This window comes from Peromyscus californicus, unplaced genomic scaffold, assembly GCF_007827085.1.
Source record: "Peromyscus californicus insignis strain IS unplaced genomic scaffold, ASM782708v3 Scaffold_18__1_contigs__length_77618521, whole genome shotgun sequence".
NCBI classification, from domain to species: Eukaryota; Metazoa; Chordata; class Mammalia; order Rodentia; family Cricetidae; genus Peromyscus; species Peromyscus californicus.
Window position 1 is genome coordinate 52,071,818 of NW_026294480.1, and position 26,820 is coordinate 52,098,637.

At 42.7% G+C, this 26,820-nt stretch overlaps 1 protein-coding gene across 6 annotated transcripts in view; it reads right to left on the reverse strand.

The window, feature by feature from the left end:
- Positions 1–26,820, reverse strand: part of Mast4 (microtubule associated serine/threonine kinase family member 4) — a 590,473-nt gene that overhangs the window by 374,974 nt on the left and 188,679 nt on the right. For all 6 annotated transcript variants that reach the window (XM_052743383.1, XM_052743380.1, XM_052743379.1 and 3 more), the window contains exon 3: positions 16,910–17,034. In XM_052743383.1, coding sequence (XP_052599343.1) covers positions 16,910–17,034 — 125 coding nt within the window. The remainder of the gene's footprint in view (positions 1–16,909; positions 17,035–26,820) is intronic.

The following is a 26,820-nucleotide window of genomic DNA, read 5'->3' on the forward strand; positions in this document are numbered from 1 at the left end:
GCTCCCCTACCAACTATACTAGATGGTGCATGTAACAGGAACCAAGAGGCATTGGATGATGCGGTGCAAATACAGGAAGACATCCAAATCAAAGGAAAAACATATAATTGGGAATTTAGTATAGGCTAAAAGTGGTGTGAGAGATTACAGAGGCAAAGAACTGTGGAATAATTAGGCTGAAATAATTGGCTGGCCACCTGGAGGAAGAATGAAAAGTGGAAATGCTCTTTATCTCCCCCCCAAAAAAATAATTAAAGAAGTCCCTAAATACTAAAAACCAACATGTAAGGATATCAGAAAAATAAGAAAATTCTTAAAATGAAGGAAGAAGAATTCCATTTTAAGTATCACATCAACCCAGAGACCATTGAAAATGAAAAGAAAAACCTGTAGCAGAACTAGCAAAAACACAACAGAAAAGATGATGCTAAAGAACATCAGGAATGGAAAAAGAGCCTGGCCTCCTGTGGCACATGCTGTTAACTCCAGTACTCTGGAGGAAGAGGCAGACAGAGCTCTGTGTGTTCGAGGCCAGCCTGGTCTACACATCAAGTTCCAGGTCTACACAGTAAGACCCTGTCTCAAACAAAACAAAAGAATAAAAAAGGCTTCAAAATAGCAGATACTACCCAGAATATAGATTTGAAAATAAGATAAACTATTAAATACCCACAGAATCACACAATATTAAACTTAAAGAAAAAAATGTTAAAATCCAAACAGTCTTATTATTTAAAATGTGGATTTGTCAAAGTTTATCCACAAATAAAATACCAAATCTGACAACTCTAGACAACATTTAGAAGACAAGAATAAGGTGGTCCCATTCATAATAGAAACTCTACCAAACATAAAAATGAGGGGACTTACTCTATGAAAGATAAAATTATTGTTCAGAAATATTCATGGCCCCTTTCTCCGTATCCCACTGATGTCTGACTATAGGCCCTGCTTTGGTCATTAGGCAAAGTAGCATTGTGTCAACTCCAAGTTTAGTAGCTAGGTAAGAGTGTCTGTCTCCTGCATAAGATGAGCATATATAGGTCAGTACTATCCTTCAACCAGGATCCCAGAGTGAGATGCACATACAGCCATGACTAACCTCAAATATGGACACCAGTCACCACAGGCCATAGGCAGGGAGCTCAAAGCACAGTCACTATAGTCATTATGCCCAGCCACAGCCAGACACACTGAGGCCTGACTCTGAGAAACTGATTTTTTGTTTGTTTGGTTGGTTTTCTTTTTTTTTTTTTGGGGGGGGGGTTTCGAGACAGGGTTTCTCTGTGTAGCTTTGCGCCTTTCCTGGAACTCACTTGGTAGTCCAGGCTGGCCTCGAACTCACAGAGATCCGCCTGGCTCTGCCTCCCGAGTGCTGGGATTAAAGGTGTGCGCCACCACCGCTCGGCCTGAGAAACTGATTTGTTACACAACATTATGACAGTTGGATGATCGACACTCCTAATTTTCTTTGTGTAGCCAGTTTGCCTTAATATTAAAACCAAAAAGAGTGAAAGGTAATATCATTTGCAAACAGATGGAAAAAATCCTAAGCAAAATGCTTGCTTTAAAGTATTTTGTCATGATAATGTAATATTTTTCCTCAAGAATGTGAAATTAATGACTTCTAACATTTTTTTTAAATGAAATATTTGGTGGCTTCAAAGAATTTTATTATCGTATTGGGCACCAAACCCAGGGTCCTAAGCATACTAAACAAGTGTCTACAACTGGGCCGCATCCTCAGTCTAGAACGTGGTATATTTTTAAAAACCAAAGAAAACAAGGAAAGGGGTATTCTCCACATGGTAAAGAGGTCTCCCACAGACCACAGCATTTACCATTGTTGGCATGAAAGGATGAAGGTATTTGGTTTATGAGAAAGACAAGGACACGTTCTACCACATCTCCTGTTCAACTGAGTCCAGCGGGTCCTAATTAAGAAAAGGAGAAGTATCTATATAAAGACTGGAAAATACAAAAGAGAACCTGTAACCTTTTGGGGGTTATAACTGTCTAGGACTCCAAGGAAAACCCACATGTAAGACTAAGAGCTATGAGGCTTAATTAACTTCAAAAGCAGCATCTTCAAGATGATTAAATAACCCTGGTACTTTAGCAAACAGGTGAAAATATTTATTTGTAAAGGATATTATTTAAAGTCCCCAAAGGCAAGCATAACAAAGAGTATACAAATTCTAGAAAAAAAAACCTTATTGAAAAACACTAAAGAAGTCCTAAGTTAATAGAGCAATATACCATGTTCTAGAATAGTAAAACCAGCAACATAAAAATGTCAATTTCCCCAAATTGATCTACAGATTTAATGTAATTTTAATCAAAATCTCAATCAGCGTGCAAAATTTCACGAGTAAATTTATACAGAAAATAAAAGTGCCATAAGGCCCTACATGTCAAGGAGCTACTATGACCTAGGGGAACTTGCTTAAACAGTTATTAAGACTTGTCATGAGGGGCTAGAGAGATGGCTCAGCAGTTAAGAGCACTGACTGCTCTTCCAGAGGAATACCAGGTTCAATTCCCAGCACCCACGTGGCAGCTCACAACTGGCTGTAACTTCAGTTCCAGGGGATCTGAACCCACACAGACATACATGCAGGCAAAACACCAATGCACATAAAATAAATAAATTAAAAAAAAAAAGTCATGAGATCCAGGTAATTAAAAAAGTGTGACACCAAGACAGAGAGATCAGCCACAGGACAGAGTATCCAGAAAATAGTCATGTGTATTGAGAACTACTCAAGGAACACCAGCACTTGGCAGTGTGTTTTGATGATTTATTCTGCAATGGACAAGGATGGTGCCAAGATTATCCATAATCGATACCAGGACTCCATGAGGTTAAGTGGTAATTCTCCAGATTTACATAGCCAAGAAATGTCATTACCAGCATCTAGGGTGAAACTCCCCAACCTCAAACAGGTCAGCCTTCAACAGTTGCTTTGTTTCAAAGTACAGCTACCAAATAAAGCAAGACAAAGAGCCTGTATATTTAGGATGACAGTAGTTCCTGAAAAAGACCTTAGCAGGAAATTAGGTAGAACCTAGCAAACATAAGAAAATTAGCTAGTGGTGATGTTCTAGGCAATCGTCAAAAGTGCAAAGGAGGGTGTAACATGCTATCCTGATAAATTGCCATGTGTGCTTTCAGCTCACTGAGGATCTGGCTCTGGAAGTGGGATTGCTCCACTTATTTCACCCAAGCATTATGCCAGTGTGTCCCCTAAGGCTCATTTCCGGGGACGGGCTGTCCGATCCCCCAAACTCCCGCCACCAATCCTGTGACAGGGAGGAAAGAGAACAGCAGAACATTCACTAGTAAAAACACCGTGCCCCTGAGAACTGCCTGAAGGTGAACTAGTTCCAACAGGAGTTCCTGTTTCCAGCCTGGGATATAAAAGTATCTGCAGTAGGGAAGCTGGGTTGTAGGAAGCCCATCCATGGCAAGAAAGCTCAGTTGGGAACAACAGCTGGATGCCTCAACTTCCCAAGTTGGTTTCTGCTGGATGCTGTGCCTGACTGGATGTTTTTACAGCTGTTGATTACTTCCTGTTTCTTCTTTTCCTTGGCTTGTTATATATATATTAAATAAACCCCCTCATTCCAAACAAAAAGGAGGGCTACCGTAGATCATCCCCTGAAATGTACAGAATAAAGATAAGAAGAAATGGTCTTCACTTTTGAGAAGACCACACTCAAGCCAGACCACGAGTCCATGAAACTGAGGAAAGGAAACAGTGAGTCACAGAGTCTGACCGTGACAGATAAGGTGCTGGGCTGATGTATGTGGGTCGCAGCTGGAGATCAAAAGAACCCCACCCCCACCCCCGACATACACTCAAATTAGAAGACAGACACTCACACCGACATCTTCCACAGGGGGAAAAAATACCCAGAACTCTAAAACTCCAAAGACACCAAACTCTGCATTTGTACAGCTGTTAACCCTAAATCTTCAGAGCCATAGTTAACACTTCATGCATACAAGACGGGGGTGAGGATTTAAAGTCGACCACACAAATGCTATATTTTAAAATCACTCGAGCAGAAGGTAAATCAGGTACACCTTGTCCCATAAAGTTTGTTTCCACAGAGCTGTAATTCTGTGGCTGGGCTCTCAAATACTTAGTTTAGTTATGTGAAATTCCTATTAAAATGTTTTATGTTCTGAGCTCAGTTAATGGCTTGATTTTTTTTCTGGTAGTTTGTTTATGCCTAGCATCCATGAATACCAAGAGAAACATGCTTTAAATAAAAATGAAATACAAGAAAAATGGCGTTTTAAAGAATGGAAATCAAATTAAAATCTAAATTGCAAATTGTGTAACATGTATAAGAAAGCAAAGTTAGAATGCCAGGAAATGCTGAAGGGGGATATACTTTAGAGGGCCATAAACCAAACAATAATATTAATTGCAATAAGAAGGCTTATTCAAATGAAAAGGCCAAAACCGAGGCTTTTCATAAGCAATGGTCCTGACTTCCATGCCTAACATGTCAATATTTTTTTACTTACTTTTACACAGCTAAACAATTAAGAGTGTATTTCCGAAGAACCAGTTTTATTTGCTGGCAATTATTTGTTATCTTAGCTATAATTCTGCGGCTTTTCAAACAACAACTGTCTTACATCTGGAGAAGAAAAACGAAAAAGTGATGGCATGATGTTTGAATACACGCGATTATGGGTGTGTTACATTCTAATGAGCATAATTGGCTATGAAGCGGTTCTCACAATAACGGTTGACACTCGTGGCAGCTTAGTGGCAGTTAATGACATGTGTAACAAAAATGTTTTCCTTTCTACTTAAATATGAAATTAAATTCACCTCTTCAAAAGAATAGCTGGGTTCGGCCTCACACTATTCAAACCTCTTTTCAGTAACTAAGCTAGACATGAAGAGGGTAAGAACTCAGGTTGTCGAGCTGCTGGGAAGGGGCTTCACCCGCTAACCCATCTCTCTGGCCCCAGTTCCTAACTTTTAATCTCTTTATTTCCTGTTACTGATTTTAGACATTTCATATTGGTATTCAGGTTGAAACTTGGCTGACGTGCATTAGAGATGAGGGCTACTACAGGTCCTTCCAGGCATGTAAAAAGCCCTCCACAGATATCCTAGCTCCCTCTTTGCCCAGGACACTCAGCCCTCTCCTTGACCTGGCAACAACATGGTTACCACTTGGCAAACTCCTGCCCTCACATCACTTCCAAAGCCTCCAGCCAGTGTCTTCTCTGATAAGCTGTTAGTGGGGAATCTCAGGTGTGTCAAAATATCTTGAATACCATCTGTAAGTGCACGAAAATCATTGGCTCACATTTTTCATTTATTGTGTGTGTACACACATGTGTACATGTGTACATGCCATAACACATATGTGGAGGTCAAAGGACAACTTACAGGAGTCAGTTTTTGCCTTCTATTATGCATGTTCTATTATACTGGGCCATCTTGCCGGCTCCATGAAAATCATTTAAAAAATACATTCATATATTAGGAATTCATACTCAAGAATGTTTCATCAATGGGGTGGGCCAGAAAAAACACTGGAGGCCCAATAAATACCCTCTAATTATGCTATATCTGGCAAGCACCAGCAAAGTTAGGCAAGGGACAAAGAAAGATAGAAATATTAGCAATATCTTTAGTAAAAGAGATGCTACTGTTTCAAAGACCCAAATCCACAAGCACCATGCAATGCTATGCAAGATGTCAGTTCCCAAGACAGCAGGATTCTGCAGAAGTCATATTCTTTTATTTAAACAAATAAAAAGCGGTTCTGGGATCCTGGGTAACTCTTTTCTGCCACCCATTAAAAAGAATGATGAGAATGAATTGGGTTTCTTTTCTTTTCTTTTTTGTATTTAACACCTAGCCAACTTTTTATTGTTTAATGGTACCATCCCTTGAGGTTTACTTAATGTTGAAAATGTCACACTCTCCCTTCTCCAGGACTCCTGATCTCAAGCAAGCTTTAAGCTTTGCAAATTCCCCTGCAAAAGACATGGAAGACACAGAGCTCTCTGAAACAGATTGTAGAGGGGCAAACCATTCCATGCCAGCATGTAAATATATTTAAGTGTAAACCTTAAGCATGCACTTAATAAAATAAAAACAAAATTCTGATTTAATAAATTAATAACTCATTTTGTCCAAGAAGATAGTAATAGTCAACAGTGATTATGTTTTTATTTTTTTCCTTTATTTATTTTATGTGTATGGGTGTTTTACCTGCATGCATGACTGTGCATCACGTGTGTGCCATATACATGGAAGCCAGAAAAGGGCATCAGATCTCCTGAGACTGGAGTTACTGACAGCTGGAACTACCCTCTGGGTACTGGGAACTGAACCCAGGTCCTCTGAAAGAGTAGTTAATGCTCTTAACCACTGAACCACCTGTCCACCCCTAAGACTGTGTTTTTATGTGTTCCAAGGGGATGCTCTTACATGTACGGCCATACTCGATGACAGAAAAGAACAGAAAAAGAGCTATTAATATTCCTGTTGTTGAGAGGTATGGAGTTAACTCCTTGGTTAAGGTCATGCATTTGGCACATGGGGCAATAAGATTCCAACACAGGGAGCCAGGCCTTGGAGGCCAAGCTCCCAGACATCCTTCTCATTTATTTTCCCCTTGTGTACGTGTGTGTACATGTTGGTGCTATTCTCTATTGCTCTCTACCTTATATTTCTGGAACAGGACCTATCACTGAGCCTGGAATTTTCCCTCTCAGCTAGGCTGACTGGTTGGTTAGCCCCTAGAATAAACCTGCCTCTGCTGCCCACCTCTCCAAGGGCTAGGGTTACCTAGAGACATGTAGTGCTCCACTCAGCATTTAATAATTAAATTCTAAATCAGGTGCCTTGAAAACATCACAATTGAGATAAGGTCGCTGCCAATCATGGTCTCTCTGAGGACGGGGAGGGGGTACCCATGGTCTGGTCCAGCCATGACACTCTCCAAATGCAGGACTTATTCTTGAAGGCCAGGTCTTCGTGTTAGCTACTGTTCTCATGACCTGACAAAAGTGACTGAAGTGAGGACAGGTGGCACTTCTATCCTTTGGTTTTTATTTGTTTGTTTGATCACAGGTCAGGGGATACAGTTGATCATGAAGGGGAAGGCATGGCTGCAGGTGGCTGCATCCCTGGCTGTGGGAGCCTATGACATGGCTTACTCCTTACACTATGGAAGATTAGGAAGCTGACACAATTCGAGTGGAAACGGAACCAGGCTACATTTCTCAATGCCTGCCCAGTGACCCACATCTCCCAGCTAAGCGCCACCTCCTACGTTCTTCAATTTTCCCAAAGAGAATCACCAACTGAAGACCATGAGTTCAAACACAAGAGACTCTGGGGGACATTTCACATTCAAACCATAGGCAGTCCTCAAAAGCTGATTAAAGTATGGAATGGCCAGGATAACGTTTCCATTTCTACTAATTCCTGCAAAAAGAGTGACTTGCAGGACATTTTTGTGTGTGTGTGTGTGTGTGTGTGTGTGTGTGTGTGTGTGTGTGTGTGTGTCTGTCTGTCTGTCTGTCTGTCTGTCTGTCTCTCTTGATATTGATCCATGGCACTTTACACTGTAGAGTCCAGGCATTATCTACTGAATATTGAATTATACAGTGAAAACAGTGTAAGCATCTTCAGTTCTCAGTCTCTTTAGGATATGCCAGCAAGAGAGCCATTCAAATTTTAATGGTAGGTCAGATAGAAAGAAAGGTAGGTATCCAAAGTAACATAGATGAATGATAGAAGGAACAAAAGCCGAAGTTCTGAGGATACAGACAGGAGAAGCAGTAGGGCTTGGAGCAAAGATCATCCCCAGTATGAGGTCAGAGTTCCCCAAACTCGAGACAGGTCTTTACCCTTCTGCACAGCATTTATAAAAGCGCCCTCCACAGCCACACACCCGAGGCTTAATTTGTGATTGCTGTAAAAGATAGAGGCTGATGTGCCCTGACCAATAAAAGAACACAAACAACTAAGCGGGACTGGACCACACTGCTGTTCTTCACATGAAAGCGAATTAACATAGTGTTTGATTACAAAGGACAGACCTCAGCAGATCTAAGAGATCAATGCTAACAAAACAGACTTAATTTCCTTTAGACAAAAATCCCTGAAGGGTATCTGAATCATAGACAAAGCACTCTTTCCACCTTGGAGGTTTCCTAAACAAAAAAGAACTCACTCCATTGGATGGTTAAAGATGCTTCAGCCCCCTCACAGGAGCATCCTTCATACTATGAGGAGGGAAGCGGATGGTGTTCTAGCCTTCCAGGGAAACCCATTCCATTGCCATGACCCAAGGAGCCTTGGAGTTTTCAGAGCCCTCTGTCTCCTGACTGCAACCATCATATAAAAAGAAACACCACTGTCCTCCCTTTCCAGCCTTTCTACCTATCCCCATCCTGTGGTATCCATGGGTCCACTGTGATCTGAGGCTGGCCTGCCTAAAACTCATGCAGACTTGGAACTCAGTTGAGGTTACAAAGCGTTTCCTGAACCTGCAGCCTGGGTCATTCTCTGCTTCCACGAAGTCTCACAGCTGTCACTGACGCGGCCACAACTCTAATTTCCCAGAATCCTTCTTTCAACTGGCCTTATAGTTCTTCAGAAACAAGAACAATGCTATATCATTTCCATAAAGACTTTAACAGCAGTTGACTAGTGGGGCCTCCAATAACAGTCAATTAAGAGAGACATGAATGTAACAGGGAATACACCCAATTCAGAATCCAGAACCAGATGGACACTTCAGGTGCCAATAAACCAAGGACAAACATTGTTATTGACTTTTCTCATGACACGGGCCATAGAAGTGTTCGTAGAAAAATAACAAAGGTTTCGGACACAGGGCCTTAACCCCAGCCCTTAACCCCGGCACTCAGGAGGCAGGGGAAGGCAGATCTCTGAGTTAGAGGCCAGCCTGGTCTACAGAGTGAGCTCCAGGACAGTCAGGGTTACACAGAGAAACACTGAATTGAAAAAACAAACCAAACCAAACAAACAAACAACAAACATAACCAACAAAAAAAAAAAAAAAACACCAAAACAACAACAGAGACAGACAGACAGACAGACTGACTGACTGACTGACTGGGACTGGAGAGATGGCTCAGCGGTTGAAAGCATTTTCTGTTCCTCCAGAGGACACTAGCTCAATTCCTGGCATCCACACACATTCATAGCGCTGCTGTTCTAGATGTTTTTTGCTTCCCTCCACAAAGGCAAGCAATTCAAAGAGGGCATGCCCTTCTTGCCCTTAGCTGACAATGATGGTATGCACATGGGCACCACCCCCTCAGACTTTCTTCGCTGTCCTAGACAGCAGGAAGTCCACAGCTGGTTGGCCTCTTCAGGTACACCCACACAGCCAGCGAGCTGCTCCAGCAGGTGCCCCGTCCTAGTGGGGGAGGACAGCGCCTGCACCAAGGAGGAAATGCTTTCAAATCTTTTTCAGAATGAACAGGAGGAAAGACTTGAGACGTGGGAAGTTTTAAGTGACTATCCCAGGTTCAATTTCAGCCTAAAAAATAATGTCTTCTCAACACATGGCATTCTTTCTTCTCTCACAGGCGGAATTACAATGCTCTTTCCCATGGAGGGTGCTGATTATCCTGTGGGCATCTGAGCGCACTTAGCCTAAAGGGTGCACACTAGAGTATCACTTCACAGAGGCAGTAGTTGGATCACTGTGAGGCACTGTAAGGATTTGATAGCCCACGTTTAAGCTGAATTTTGATTTACAGACTCATGTTAAACTGGCTCCTCTGTGGATGGGCCCAGGTGAGCCCATAATGAGATTTATCTTTGTGGATTAGGCCTGACCTATAATAATCTGCTCAGGGCCCCCTACTGCTATTTCAGCACTGAGTTATGAAAATTCACCCCTTCACTATAAACAGAACCGAGCTCAGAGGGTAATGACTATGAGATGTATTACTCTTGGAATACAGGCACTCCTGAGACTCTGATTATAATGTCCACAGCTGAAGGCACTATTTCACAATTGAGATTACTACTTTCCAGATGAAAAAAAAATTTGAACTGTGGAATATAATGCCTTTAGCTACACATACTGTAATCACACTCAGCAATTCCTGGATCCCAGGAGCGATCCAGGTTCCCCACAGAGGGGCTGGTAAGCTGATTTAGGGAATGCAAGGGAAATGGTAAGGAAGGAAGTACTAACAATGCTTATTTCACACTTGCTACATCTGCTGGCTTCATGTAAGAACTCTGTGTGCCTAACAGCTACATTGACTTTGCAAATGCATAGATTAAAAAGAATCATTATTCTTTGCTAAACAAGGCAGAAACGTTTGTTTTGTTTTAATTTTTAGAAGAACATAATAACTGCTGGTAGGAGTATATGCAATACACTGTCTTAATAGAGAAACAATGTGATAAAAGCTAGACCCTCACAATCTTACCAAGTTTGCCCTAATAATCCCCCTGCCAGAATCTACCCCCAAGAGATGCTTTGGGGTGAACAAAGACATGTAGTGGACATATCACCATTATTAACAGCAGGAAAAACTTGGAAATAATCTAAATAAGATTTACTGTGATAAACCTAAGCACTGGAATATTATGCAGCCTTTAAATTGAGTCATAATGGCTAAGGAGAAATGCTAATTCAGAGATGTATTCCACAACTTCTGTTAAGCAATTTATCCAAGGGCATTCAAACCGTGCCTACATCAATATTTAATAGGCGCTCTCTTGGAGTTAACTAATTAGACTTCAGATCAGGGTTTTGTTTTTGAGCTATAAGGCTAATGAAGTATTGATATAATATTAAATGGCTGTAAATAAAGACTGCACCCTAAATAGATGCTGGCATCATGTCTCTACATTGTGAATGAATAAAAAAGGAAAAATACATTTCTGCATACGTTAGTGAATTTTCCCAGACTTCTCACAATACATTTTTGCAAATGTAAAAGATGAATATTCATTAAGGCTCTTGGAATATATTACCGTTTAAATAGTTTGGTTTTAATATTTATAGCACATCATGAAATATAATTTTTCCATTAAGGGAAATGGATATGATATAAAAAGATAATCACCAAAGAAACAGAATTTCACCACTTAACCAAAAGCTTGAAGTGGAAAAACAGCACTTGAAAACACCTTCTTTGTTTAAAAATGTTTTGTAACCTGGAAAACTTCCTCAGTTTGTTAATTTGGTTTTGAGCGCAGATGAAAAAACAAAGAAACAAAAAGATAATCCAGCAGCACAGGCAAAAGGACCATACCTAATCATCCGGAGGAGTTTGTGTTTGTCCTTTCTAACCATGCCACCCCAGCTGAGCCTAGTTCCCAGCCTCATCTCCAAGACCCGTTCTCCCCAGCACCCCCAGGAGCATGGAAGAGGGAAGACTTCTTGAGTGACAGCCACAGTACAAGTTCTGCCCCAGAGTCTACTCATTTAACCCTTACAGTAACGGTATAAAGTTAGGACAACCCTGAGGCCCATTCCACAGATGGAAAACCTAAGGCCCCCACACACATATCTAAGTGGAGCTAATAAAAGGCAGGATCTGGAGTGAGTCAAGGACAGTACATGCTCATAACTGCTCTGTTCTCCCTCTTATGTCATCCAAGTGAGTAGTTACAGCTTAGTTCCTGAGTGCGCGTTCACGAGGGGCTTCTCTCTGGCTCGAAGAGCAAGGCCTCGGCTAGCCGACACAAACACAAACCAAAAACAGTAAATATATGGGAGAGTCAGGTCTGGGGCACCAAAATGCACAGGAAGGGGATTTATTTGTGGAGTTCGGCAAGTTCACTGAGCTCCCAGGATGCGTCCTGTACTATCCTTGGCACTAGGGACATAGGAAAAACCTATCTTTGCCTTCACGAAAGCTGCATCAGAGCAGCAGGAATTACAGGGTGAGCCTTCCTCATCCATGGGTCCTGCATGCATTCAACCAACTACAGACAAAAACATGTCCACACTGCGCATGAATAGACTATTTTCTTGCCGTCATTCCTGAAGCTGTGCAGCGTATCTACAGAGCACTTACAATGTATTAACTGTTATAAGTGAGCTGAGCTAAAGCATATGGGGGATATTCATAGAATCTATATAAATAGTAGGCCATTTTCAATAAGTAACACAAACATCCCCAGACACACACACACACACACACACACACACACACACACACACACACACACACCCCCATGGACACATGGCTACAAATAAAATAATAAACGACACAGATATTTGAAGGTGGTGAAGCTAGAGAGTAAAATGAAGGCCTTGGGGTGTATATCTTGCAAAATAGGGACCACCTTCAGACAGATGGTCAAGGAAGACCTTGGTGAGAAAGACTGGGAGTAGAATCTTTAGATGAACACAACAGATAAGGCAGGCAATTCAGGTCAAACACAACTGGAGAGATATATGGGCGCCTGATTTTCAGAGTCCCTCCTCCATCCGTTACAGCAAAGTACAAAAGCAATAAACGTTTCTCATGATTGGCCACATCCACCATTTCTAAACGTCAGTCATCGTGGCTTACAACCATATTTCCCCCACCAAGAAATAAGTCACCACCGGTCCTGCTTCTGCCTCCTGGAATTTCCATCTCTCCTGCCGGAGAGCAGCATCTGCACAAATCCCCCAGCTCCTGACGACACCGACTCCTTTGATAAACTACCCATGTGTGGGGGGAGGGACAGAAAGATGGAGACAGCAAATGGGGAAATGAGTTTTCCCCTTTCAGATGAATGTATATGAAGTGTACATCTGACACTTCATCAGCGCTCCCGGCTGGTGTCCCAGCAGGCGGACGCTGGCTGAGCATGTATTCTGCCAGCCACCAGGCTACTTAGGAGGAACTGGCAACATGCCATTGATCTGAAATGCCCAAAGTGTCTGGGAGAGGTAACACAGCTACATTTAGCATTGCCAAGGAAAACTAGATACTTGAGGCTAGGAATTAATCTCCTCCCTGAGAAGGTAGTCGGCAGAACCTTCAAATGTGCCAATGGCTTTTAGAACACTACAGGTCATGCATTTGCTAAAATTCATATCCACCAAGTCACACGGCCTGCTAGCATATTCTCAATTCTCAGGTAAAAAGTCCATACTGAAATGTGAGTTGTTTTAATGGAACTGAATTTTGTCGCATCAAATGCGATGCTATCACTTGGGCTTAACTACTTTGAATTTTTTTTTTCTGATTCTCCTACATTTGGACAAATATCTCTTCAACTTAGTGATTAGAAAAGAAAATCAATACACAAGTTAAACCACCATGACTACATAGCTACATAAAAGCAGATTACTGAACATTCCTTGATTGTGGACAGTGATAATCAGGTTATAATTTTGTCATCATATTTTTTGAGTGGCTGACATCTTTGGGATTTGGCTTGTGATGTGGATTTTAAAGATAGTCACAATTGCAAGCTGTACACAGAACAACCAAACCAGAGGTTTTAGATGGATGACATCATTAGGCCACCAATCAGAGCACACAGTCATACCATCACTTTACCTTGAGGCTAGAGAAAGCTGTCATTTTTTTTCATGAATAATTATCCATTACTTCATTACTATTTATTGAGTGCCTCCTACATGGAAGGCACTGTGCTAAGGGCAGGAGGGAGCAGACAATGAAGTCATCTAATAAGTCGGCCCTCAAGAAGCTCACACGGCGAGATTAAGCGTTCACAGGTATACCACGATTGACACTAAATGGGTTGGGAAAGTTAGCTCACAGCTCTAAGGGGACCCCAGAAAGAAGGCCAGAGGCCAGGAAGGCGGGATCAGTGAGTGGGGAGGCTTGTTCTACCGCACAGAGCAACCCCACAAATTCAGCTTGTTTGGACTACCGGCTGTCCATTCCCACCTCCTCAGCATCACTCTCTAGTCAACCGGTTAGTGTTACTCAATGAAAATACTCCGAATGTGACGGGAACACGGAACGGGCTAATCTTGAAGGTCCGGTTAGCTGTGCAGTCACACAAATGGTACTGGCCATGAAACAGACGTGAGAGTGTGTCCCAGCGCCATGCTGAGGTAAGAGTCTGGACATACTCCAATAGACCCAGGAAGTCAAGATGGGGCTCCGCCCAGCGGGACACCTTGACAACCCGAAGCAAACGGCTTAAACATACTCTGGTCTCAGTGTCCCAATTTAGCCACAGTTCAGTCACCACAACTTGAAGCTTCATAAAGTGTGTGGGTAGACCAGCTGATAATGTAAATGATTCCTTGCTAAGGGTGTTATCTGGCACACTTTAGGGGGTATTCCTCTGATGGTATCTATTAACATTTCTTACTTTTGTATCCTATTTCCAAATAGGTCATTTGGTATGCTTTTGAGCAATGAAAATATCAGTTTGTGTTGGGGTATGTGATCCCGGTATTAGGTAATAAGAGTATTTGGGACAGAGCTGCTTTCATCAGAATGATTTACTTTCCAACAAGCATATACATAATATTACTATTTGAATGTTAGGATTGTAGTGTTTGAATTACACTGTCAAAAATCATAAATTGTGAAGTATTTTTGTCTTAAAAAGTAAATGCTTACAGAGAGACAATGCTTTAAAAAATTCCTCAAGGAAAACAATTTAGTTAGGAGAGGGTGGAAGGGGTGGGGGGAGGGCAAGACTCCCCACTACGGCTTCAATATCCTCTCTGGAGATCAGTATTCCATACATGCAGATTGTTCATTTTTTCGGAAAGGGCTAGAAAATTTCAGAGTCAAAATGGGCTTCCTGGACTGTTTTAGCTAAGTGTCTTTGCATTCTGCAGCTGCAGAGCAGGCTGATGACACTGGAGGAATTAAGACTTGCCCAAGTTTATCTATCTCTTTAATGCCAAAGCAGGACCTGAGGCTAGACGAAAATAAAATCTCCACGCACTGTATCATACAAAAATAGTTAATATAAGTTCCCACCAGTGTATAAAATTACAAAATATCATAACACACTGATTTTTATATATATATAATTTACATTTTTTGTCAATAAGAAATATTTAAAAACCAATTAGCATGTCACGCTTTACCACTGACCCCAAACTAACTTGTATAGACTTTTTGTTTTGTTGTTCGGTTTCTTGGTTTTGTTTCTGTTTGTTTGGGTGCCAAGGAATAAACCCAGTGCCTCACACATGCGAAGGGGGCACTCTACCATTGAGCGAGATCCCCAGACCAAGTTGTAAAGATTTTAACAAGAGGTGGAATAGATAAGTATTCTGCTAAGTAGCGGGGGATGGGCTCAGGAGATACAGTGGTTGTCACTCAAACATGAGAACTGGAGTTCAAACATCCAGAAGCCAGCATGGCAGTTGACTGTTGTCCCAGCAGTTGGGAGGCAGAGACAGGGGTTCCTGGGTAAGTCGGCTAGCTATGATAGCTGGAATCAGTGAAACTCCAGATTCATCAAGAGACTTTGAATAATCAATAAAGTGGAGAGTGACCAAGAAAGACAATGATGTCAAGTTTGAGCCTCTACATATGTGCATATATCTCTACACCCACATACATGTGAAACCACACACACATGCTTACACACACATACTTTTGTAAAAAGGTGTCCAGCAAGAAAACAAAAATCTAGTAAGCATAATGGCTACAAATCAAGGTTACACTGGGAAAGAAAAAAAAAAAGTCCAAGTCTATGCTAGCAACAGACACACAAATATGTTCCAGCTGGTAAATATGGGAGTACTAATAATGGAAGGTCATTTTTTTTTCCTGTGCAGGGGATCAAATCCAAGACTTCCCCCATGCTAGGCAAGTACTCTAATACAGAGCTACATTCCTAACCTCCACCATTTTTAATCAACATAAAAAAAGAATGATCCTTCCAAGAATCGCTAACAGATGCTGAATTCAGGGGAAGTTTTTGGCGAGCAGCTTGTTTGCAGAGCCTTGGCTGTCTATCCAGACAGCTCCCACATCGCAAGAGAGAAAGTTGGTGGTGACTACCACAGAGCAACCAGGCAGCACCTTGCCTGGGTTATCCAAATTAACAACACAGGGAGGGTCAAAGAGGCACCGTGCACCTGTCTAAAGCACGCCCGAGGACACATCCATAGTTCTCAGTTTGGAACAGGAATGCACAAGCCAGACTCTCCCCGTGGGAAAACAGGAGGCGAGCACCATATGAAAAATTATCTAGATATTTTTATTCAAGATAAAGCAAGGCTGTGGGAACACACCAGATCCAAAAAGAGCAGAGAAAGAAGTGCTGGAGACCAGACCTCCACAGACCTGGTGCTACCCTGCCACCGCGGAGGGCACACGCTAGAAAGGACACGGGCCGGGTGGTGGTAAAACTGAGCCAGACGGCTACGCAGACACGGGGTTGTATCAGTGAGAACATTACTCAAGTTGACAATTACCAAAGCAAGGGCTGTGATGGACACCCACCTTACTCTCAGATGACTCAATGCATGCCTACATAAATACGTACTCGCACCACGCACACATGTATACACAAAAAACAATGATAAGCCATTTGGGCATTAGGCTCTGATAAGGAACAGACTGGTGCCATCTGTGTCTTTCTTACCATTGGACTTTAGTATAGCCTCCTAATTTTTAGAAATGCTTTTGTTGTTTGTTTGGGGTTTTTTAAAGGCTAGAAACATTTTTTTTTTTTTTTTTTTTTTTACTTTTTGGAGGGTAAGGGGAACCGACACAGAACCAAATAGAAATATTCCACATTTGCGGGTGGGCAGGAAGAAATTGGCATAGAGAGAGACAGACATGCCCACTGCCCATCCTGTGGTCAATGCTACGTGTATGTAAGTGCAAACCCAGTTACAGTTGAAGCAGCTAGACAGATCCCACAGACATAATGGCCAGGGCAACTCCGACCACGTATAAGACACTCACCAAACTCGCCGTGAGCGAGGGAGCCGACTGGCCCAGGGCCTGGCTGCGCATGCGCACGAGGTTGGACGTCTCAGCGGAGGCAGGCCACGCCTGTCCTGCCACCGGGTTTGGAAGGAGGTATCTCCCTGTGGGAGTAGAAAAAAAAAAAAATGAGTAAGCAGCAGGTCAACGACGTAGTTCTGTAGAAAGAGTGGGCAACTCCAAGTCATCTTTCTTCATCCCTTCGGCCATGCTCAGTAGTTACGCTGATGACCAGCAACCAGAGAAAAATGTTTTAATTAAATCAGGAGATACCATGGTGGGTTCTGACCCTGACTTCCCACTGAAACCCAAGCAAATCACTTCATATGCTGGGCATGGTGCGGGGGGGGAGGGGGGGGGGGGGGGGGGGGGGGGGGGGGGCCTTCATCGGGTTAGGATGAAGTTTTTGTTTGTTTGTTTTCATCTTCCTGCCTATCCTAAAGAGAATGTTTTGAGAATATATGTAAATACACAAGGTACTCTCTCATTATCACAAAAATAAATGTGGTGTGTCTGTGATGCTATTTGACGCAAATCTAATATGGGGAACAGTCTAGAAATGAGCAAGAAGGGGCTACAAAGTGAAGGTCGTGACCAACAAAAGAAGAGGTGGGGTTCTCTTGAGGTGAAATGGGCTGGAGTCCCTTTCCCCAGCTTCTCTCGGTGAAGCCCAGGCGGCTGTCCAACCATATCCATAGAATACATAATGGTATCCGTTTGCATAAATCAAGACTTCAGTGTCAGTCAAGTTCACTGTGCAATGTCCATCAACCTTGAACTCCAACACACACACACACACACACACACACACACACACACACACACACACACATACACATACACGTGCGCGCGCACGCACGCTTCTAGAAGTCAACCATCTGATAGATCCACACTGTAGTTCCTCAGGACACAGACTAGCATGCTCTCCACACAAGGGAGTTTGATCCTTTGCATCAGTAAAGTGAGAATGCCTATGACTATTAACACGGTAACGATGCTTAATAAACACCATGTCTGATTTTACCTGGTTCGCTCACTCCTAGTGCGGGACTATTACTGAATGGTGCAAAGAGGGGTGGGCATCTCCTTGCCAGCAACACAGGAGAATAAAAAGAGAGACTCTCGTGTGTGGACACTCCGGCAGGATCTGCAGCGCACACATCTGCTCGCCCTGTATCCGAAGGGACACAGGCTCCCTCCCTCAAGCACGCACCTAACAAGCATATCTGACTAGTTAATTACGACTGCAACATATTACGTAGTTTATCACCATGATGCACGCTGGTCCCTGGCACCACAGACGCTGAGCATTGTGGGTATCGTCCATCAACCATCAGATTAGAAGATGTAATGCTGTATTTAACTAAAGTGCTTTCAGAATTTTGTATATTAATTACAGAAGGGAAAATGGCTTCTTATTTTGCAAAACTGATAATTTATATCATTGTCCGGTATAAGTACGGAAGCTAAGGATGAACTAGACTTGCTGCTGTGACCTTGCTCTGGATCTAAAGGATACTGGGGAAAGGAATTTTGACATTGGTTTCTCTATCTCTAAAATGGACCTGCTCGAATCAACCACATAGAATTACTGAGGGAGTTTTGAGTAAAGTACTCAATACATATTGCCTGTTTGGCTATGGCATTAAGTAGTACAATGGGAAAAGACAATTTCAGGTTCGTTTTTACTTCTTATCACTCAAAACTAGAAAATGTACATATATGGGAACAAAACCACCAGGATCACAGCAGAGAAAACCACCCTGGACACGTGCATGTCTTTCCCTCCACATTCTCTTTCTAGGAAATACATTTTCTTGAAAATAAGGAATCACACTGATTTTTGTCAGTTGCTCCCCATCAGGTCCACACAATAGAATATGACTTTTTAAAAGTACTTATTTATTTGTGCGTGTGTGTGTGTGTGTGTGTGTGTGTGTGTGTGTGTGCGTGTGTGTGTGTGTGTACAGTACATACCTGCCGTGGCATGTGTGTGGGAGTCAGAGGACAACCACTCTGGGGTCATTCTCTCTTCCCACCTTTATGTGGACTCCTGGTCATCGAGCTTGCACAAAAAGCACTTTATCCATGGCGCCATTTTGCTGGCACTAGAATATGACTTTTCGCAACCACACACACATAGCAACTATCAACTAGACAATGAAGGGTGCTAGTGAAAACTCACACGTAATTAATTACCTCTGTGAACTAGATCAGTTTTGTGAAGGAATGTTACATTTAAAGTCAAAAGCGTGGAATTTGAATTTTTTTCTCTTGCCTTATCTTGAAACACGAGCTAGAAGCTGGACTGGGACGGGCTTTAGGACCTACCGCTGTAGGTCCAGAAGCAGGGCGCCACTGAGAAACAACAGGAAGGCCACAGGCTATACTTAGGAAAACATTCATACAGTATGAAAACACAGTTTCTTTATAACCCAGACACAACTCTGAAAGATATAATAACCCTCTAAAAACATACCAGCTAGCTGGGTAATCTGAATGGGGCTTGGGGATGGGTACTAGCAAGTCTTTTCCTGTACCTTAGCCATCATTTCCTTTATGCTTGGAGAGAGGGGCGACTGAAGCCAAGGAGTACTAGACAGCAAGGCTCATGTGACGCAGGGAATCCTTACTGTGCCATTCTCCAAAGATACGCTTTTTATTTAAATCTAAGACTACAAGACACTTAGAAAACCCAACTGTTAACAACAGAAAGATATTTTAGTTCACTTAAAAAAAATCTATAAATTAGCTTTTCTTTTTCATTTAGTAGAAAGGAATTATTAAAGTATGTTGCTAAGATCTCAGATATAGGAGACAGGCTTATACATTTGTGTACCTACAGTTCCTGGGAAAGGGGATGGCCCTTGGTACAAATTCAGTAACTGCTGATTGACTGAATGCAACCTAACTATACTAGCTAAGCAACAGCTGATCTGGTCTAAGCAGGAAGAGTATCAGTGAGCAGATCATTTTCTCCCATTTTATCTATAAGAACAGTGCAACATCTACAATCCAACAAGGCTGTGGTGCACACCAGGTTCCACAACACTGTGACAGCCTTGTGGGCAGAGACTGTCATTGTCACTGTCAATGCAGACAGGTTCTGTAGCTAGGCCAGGGCTCACAGCCAATTAAGCAAACTGCCAAACCCACTGTTCTGGCCCCTGAGCCCCAATTCTAAAGCAAGAAAATAGTTATCACACACGCTTAGGTGGGAACACGCTATAAATTGAGGGAATGAGTTCTACTTGTAAGAAAGTGTGTGTGTGTGTGTGTGTGTGTGTGTGTGTGTAAGGGTGCATCACTTGGAAAAATGGGAACAAAGTTGTTCAAACGAAAGGCTTGCGATCAGACAAACTCGGCTTCAAATCCAGTTCTTACTAGTTGTGTGTCAATCAAATGGTTGAGCCTCACACATCACAAAGCCTGGTCCTCCTCCTCCACCACAGTAGTGATAAAATACCCTCCATGGGCTGTGTCACTTAAGACAAGTCACTTAAGACAGAGGTACAATATTGAGTAACATTAAAATAAGTAACATGACTTCACGGAAATAACAAAATCAGCATTCTCTCCGGAGGAGGAAATGGTTGCCTCGGAAGCCGGACAACATGAGTTTGGTCCCCAGCACCCACATCAAGGTGGGAGGAGAGAACTTATTCCCCAAAGTTATTCTCTGACCTTCACATGTATGCTGGGGCATGTGTGCATGCACACACGCACAATAACAACAACAACGATAATAATAATAGTTTTAAGAAGAATGTAGAACTTGAAACTTTTCTGCCAGGCAGTAAGTTTTGCTAGTTCAACTCAAGAGTCTAAACCAAGAAATAAGAGTTTGACTTGTGGCTGCAAATATTTCCACTTTACGTGAACCTGAAAAGCACACCAAATAGTAAGCTTAGGTTACAGTGACTGGGAGGGGTATGGGGTTGGAGTGAATGATCCTCTGTTTCTGTACATAAAATTTTATAATTTTGCTTTGGATGTTTTATCAAAAATGTGTTCCATATTCTAACCCAGAAAACTAGCCCCAAACACATTCCTTCCACCCCTCCAAACGATAGTTCCTAAGTGAAAGTAGATACTTCCAGTGGTTACAGATGAGGATGCCTAGAGTCAGGAAGAGGTTTGATGGCCAATCAGAGCAAAGGGGAACCACGAGGAGCCTCCTCATTAGAGCCAACACTCCTGGCTAAGCCCTCTGTACAGGATGCTAATCTGTGAAGATCCCAGATCACTGGGCTGAGGCAAAGCCAGACTCTGGACAGAAGCCAGCACCAGCAGACAGGATCAAAGCCAGGGTCCTTTTTTTTTCACACACGCTGACCTTCCTTTTGAAAATCTGCCTCTTGTTAAAGCTCCCAGGAGTTTTAAAAATATGGAGCGGCCTCTGGTAATAAGACCTGAGTGCTACCTTGCCTTTCGCTGACACCACTATTAAAGCTAATTCCATATCTTATTCGCTGCTCTCATACATGGATTCTACCTCATTATGAAGGACAAAGGTATGCCTTCAATTTCTTTGTTACCTCAACAGAACCTAACCCAGAAGATGACACTTAGATTTAATAACTAACTAGCCATGGCCTGTGCATGTATCTTAGACTCTCTTTAAACCTAACAGGATGTAAAGGCCACCGGCAGCCGGGGTAAATAATAACTACTTTAGCTGTGGGGGACTCTAAGGTCAGACCTCTGAGTCTCATGGCTAAAACTCTCAAACTAATTCTTCTACTTATTTCATAACCTCCTCCAAACCTCAGGCTCCTCACTTGTAAAGTGGAGGAAAACTAAAAGGGTTGTTGTAAATCTAAAACAGAAAATACATTACAGAGTTCAACACTCAATCAAATCAGCTGAACATACAAGGAATACAACACACACTGTATCGAGCAAGAGGAACGAGTTATGACACTAGAAAAATTAATTAGTAAGTGCACAGACATGTACACGATGAAATGTTTATAAATCATGCAATAGGTTGGATCTCAGGCGTCATTATTCTTGCAATGGTCTTATCCTACAAAATCATACAAACGCTACAAATTAGACGGTCTGTTAATACAACACATGGGACGCATCCTTCCTGCCTGCCCCGCCCCCCCTTGGTGTGAATAGAGAAAAGAGTAACAGATGGATCTAAGGCGATCATTAGAGGGTACTAACACAGTGCTGTAGCTGGTAGCGACCACATCCAACTTCATATAAATTTACTTTCTGATGACTACCAAGGGCTTCTAAAAAGTGTGTTGCTGTTACATTCATGCATCATTTGCTGCCTACGATTTAAGAAAATCAGCATCTGTCAACAGCATTGTTCAGCTGCACAGGGTGGAAATTAATGGATAATACCACTTCCAATGTGTTGTATGAGAGGTGAGCTTGCTTAGCAATCTGGCTGCTCATTTTAATACCAAATGGAGCTTGTTGTCACAACTGGAACATTGATTAGCACCAGGCTCTTTGAAAGCATGCTTCTAAAAATCTCACCGTGTTCATTAAAGCTCTCCTTAAATATTCTCTACAGACAGAACTAGAGATACAGAGGCATGAAACAGAGGTCCATTTTAAAGTTGGAATCAGTTGACCCCAATCAATCCCAGAACCTGACAGGTTTCAAGCATTGAGGTCTATCTATGCCATTTAGACTCCTCACAGTGGCTACTGTGGCTGTACTGGCCATGGGGACTCCACTTAACCGAGAGAGCTGGAGCACTGCATTCATCTATGGTTACACACTAAAATAAACATTACTGAGCAAAGATGCCAACCACGTCCTGGTTCTAGGTAAGCTGCATATTAGCCTCTCTGGGAATGTGCTTTTCTTTGTTTTAGACCCTGAATTCCAATAGAGAGGCAGCAACTTTATAGATTCATGCTTTCAGACATGAGATACGTGCTTTCAAACTGCCCCACAGGTGGGACTATCCCCCGGAAACAGGAAAACACCAAGTCAGCAATAATTTTAGCAGAATGGCCATATAAAGAATTAAATATAGCCTCTAGAGATCTCCTTTATCATCAGGGAATCATGATACCTGACTAGATGTGAGAGTTTCCATTAAAAATGTTCCGTATCACCTGAAGGGCCTCATAGACTTAGCCATCAGTCTACAGCCTTACATTTGGGGTTATTTCTTTTGGATTATAACCAGGATATAAAAGGAAAGAGAAGGCTGAACAACTACATTGCAAAAGTACTACTCTAGTTTGGCTTCTGTTACTCAGAGCTAAGAGCTCTGAAAAGCTTGTTTATCCCTCTCTAAGGCACCGACCAAGAACAGTCAGAAGCTGGGCAGGGTGGCCAATGCCTTGCTCTTGGTGGTTTCGAGGAGGCGGGAGGACCATATTAGGGCTATAGTGAGAATGGAGGGACCATCACAGAGGCTGAGGGGCAAGAAGAAAACAAACATGAAGGCCAAGATGGTATTGGCCACAAGCAGGTAAACAGGGCCATGTTCTCTGGGGAGAAGAGTCTCTCAGCCAGTACCTTAAGATGTATATAGGTTTCTAGGTTTTGGATAGCAGCCTGTTGCTCCCCTTACCATCTTCTGAAGCTCTCACAGTTGTCCCCTAAAACCTCACACTCACCGCCACCCTGGAAGAAGCTGGAGTCCCACCACTCAGCCCCTCACATGGCCTAGTGAAACGGCCCTTGCTTCACCTCTCTTTAGGCACATATACAAAGGCTGTGAAAGCGAATGTTTGCACACCCATCTCCCCAGCAGCACTATTCACAGGAGCTAAAAGCAGGAAACCACACGCCCATTAATAGATGAGCATCATCTGTCAATGCAGCGGAATATTAACCTATAAATGGAATGAAATTCTGATACTGGTCAGTGGTTCTCAACCTTCCTAATGCTGCAATTCTTTAATACAGTTCCTTGTGTTGTGGTGACCCCCTCAGCCATAAAACTATTTTCATTGCTACTTCATAACTGTAATCTTGCTACTGTTATGACTTGTAATGTCAATATCTATGCTTTCTGATGGCCTTAGGTGACCCCTGCGAAAGGGTTGTTCAACCTCTCCCAAAGAGGTTGTAACCCACAGGTTGAGGAACACACACATGAACCATGAAGACATCATGTTAAATGAAATAAGCTAGTCACACGAGGTCAGATGTTATATGATTCCCTTTCCATAAAATGCCTGCAATAGTCAGTTCACTGAGACAGTACAATTATGGCTTTTGAGTTTGGGGGAAGAGAGAGAAGCCCCTGCTTGATGCATTATAGAGTCTCAGTGTGGGATGATGAAATTGTTCCAGAGATGGATAGTGACAGTGGTTGTGACAGTGATGAAATTATGCACTTAAAACATTTAAAATGTTAAAGTGTATTATGTATCTTTCACTACACATAAAAAAGTCTCCTTTGCTTAGCTAAAATCCCTACATCTTTTAGTTAAAAAAAAAAAAGGAAGAAAATCACAATGGGGTACTGAGATTTTTCTCAAGGCAGAGAGCTACACAATCCACATCAACTCCCCCTATTGCAAATTATACTTAATAACCCACACCCTTCCTGTCATAAGCAGGGGAGTGAATCTTTTAAGTGCTCTCCAAACCTCAGACATGGGAAGATTAAGGCCCACGCTAAGTCACTGGCTGGTTCTGGGCAGAATCGATGACTCAGCAGCCCCTGCCCTGGGAATCTTCCATCATCACCCAGAGATCCTTCTTCTATGCCCCATTGCTCCCTCCTAAACATTTGCTCCCTTGTCGTCATGACTCTCGTCCCCACAGCAATTACAGCTCCCTGTATTCATCTCCAGGAGTGCGACAACAACATGGGACATGGTTCCCTCCCTCTTCCCACTTGCACGGGTGACTGCCTTCCCATTTCTTGTCCCCACTGCAGAGGAGTGACTAGAGAGCATCAACAATTCTCCTCAGTCATTCTTCTTAGCGGCATGAATAAAAACAACTGAGAGACCAGCGGACAGTTGACCACACATGTTAAATTTCATTTATTTCTATATTGGGCGGCTTTTCAATCCTTTTAAAAATCGTGCAGTGTGTTCTTTGACACAAGAGGAGTCCGGAGCACAGCCTTGACCCTCAGTCCTTGATATCACTGCCCACTCACCAGCAAACTCCAGCTGACACAGAAATTGGAAGCTGGATACAAGAGCGCGCACACACGCAGCTTCGGATGATGGTGTTACAGCTGACTTGGGCCTACTAGGGCACTGAGGTCTCTCCTCATTAGCTTGTGACTCAGATTCACCAGAAACACCTCCTTTCACTTTCTGGAATACTATCCACAGCACACTGTCTTTAACATAGGATGGATAGGCAACACTAATAAATACAAGGATTCGATGACCAAATTAAGAGAAGAGCTTTGAAGGAAACATACAGCACAGGAGGCAGGCATCGGAGGCCAGCAATTTCTTTGGAAGTTAACAATTTCACATACTTAGACTGGGTCAGTGTCAACTAAAGCCCAGGACCATGCTGGCAGAGTGCTAGGAACTATGGGAAAACAGCAGAACACATAGACCTACAACATGAAAATCAAAGCCTTTGGATAAACCACGAGGCTCTGGAGGTCAGTCTGAGGCTGCCACTGCCACTGTCAATCATAGCTTTAGTTCTAAATCAAAACTCACTTTTGGGACAGGTGCTTTGGTAAGGCAGTTCAAAGATACAGCGGTCCTGCACACTCAATCTAATATAGTCAGCCTGTGACTTGTGCCATTCTATGATGAAAGAGCAAAAATGTCAACACACAGTACAGTTTTCAAGGGAACAACTCAAAATGGTACTTACATGGAAATCTTTTTGGCCTTCTGTTTGTTTTCCCTTAACTTGTACTTAAAGCCATGTTTCTGATCATCTACCACGATTACCACTCAATCTAATTCTACTAAAGTGCGGACATTAGGATCCAATCAGTTAATGCGTACAGCAGGGCATGGTAAGCTACATCCCTCCAATTCAACTCCATCACAGCCCTTGGCTGTAGTAACACCCAGCAAATTCTTCCACTCTGTAAAACCACCCAACCGTGGCCAGCAACTCCCCAACTGTACCTAGATCACCAAGGCAGTCTCCCCTTGGGTGGTGCTTGTCTGAATTTAAAATTCTTATTTAAAAAATAAATAAATACTAGTTTGACCCTGAGCTCTGCTTGCATAGATCAAAGGTAAAGGGACAGATGGAAATGGATTTTTAAAGCATGCTAAATAGAGCCCTTTTTAGTGAGAACATTCTAACAGGCCACAGACACCAGGCAGTGTCACTGGGGAATGGCGGTGTGAGCAAGGGCCTGGAGGAGGTGGGCGGGCGGTGGAGCTGTGAAGGCGGCAGCTAAGTGACAGTGGGCAGAGGTCAGAGTTAACGCCTGCAATCTGGCCTCCCTCCGTCCGGGTATTGAAATATAATTCAGTAGAATGAATTGCTAGACATGTCTAAGCCCCCTGGGAAATGACAGATATTGATGAATGCTGCTGGCAAGATATATGGAAGGGGGAAAGGCAAATAAATAGAACAATTTTTTTTTTCTCGGAGTCATTTTGTGGATGTGTGGAACAGCTGTTAAAGCACTCGTCAGCCTGCTTCTCCCATCCTCCTCCTCCTCCATGTCTGCTCCCGTCTCGTCCCCCCTGTCTGAAATCCCCAAGGACCAGCATCTGCCCCTCCCCAAGATGAACACTAAATGCCCAAGAACCATCTCTTTCGGACCCACCAGGCTTGTTCTCAGTCTAGTGCCTGGCATTCCTGACATGATTTCCTCCCATCTGAATGTGTGCATTGGCTCCTCCAGACCCTGGAAACACGCCTAGTTTTTTTAACTCACGAAGTCAAATTGTTAATCCCAGTTCCAAATTGTTGATTTGTCCCCAGTGATGAGCTTCCCATACTAAATTTA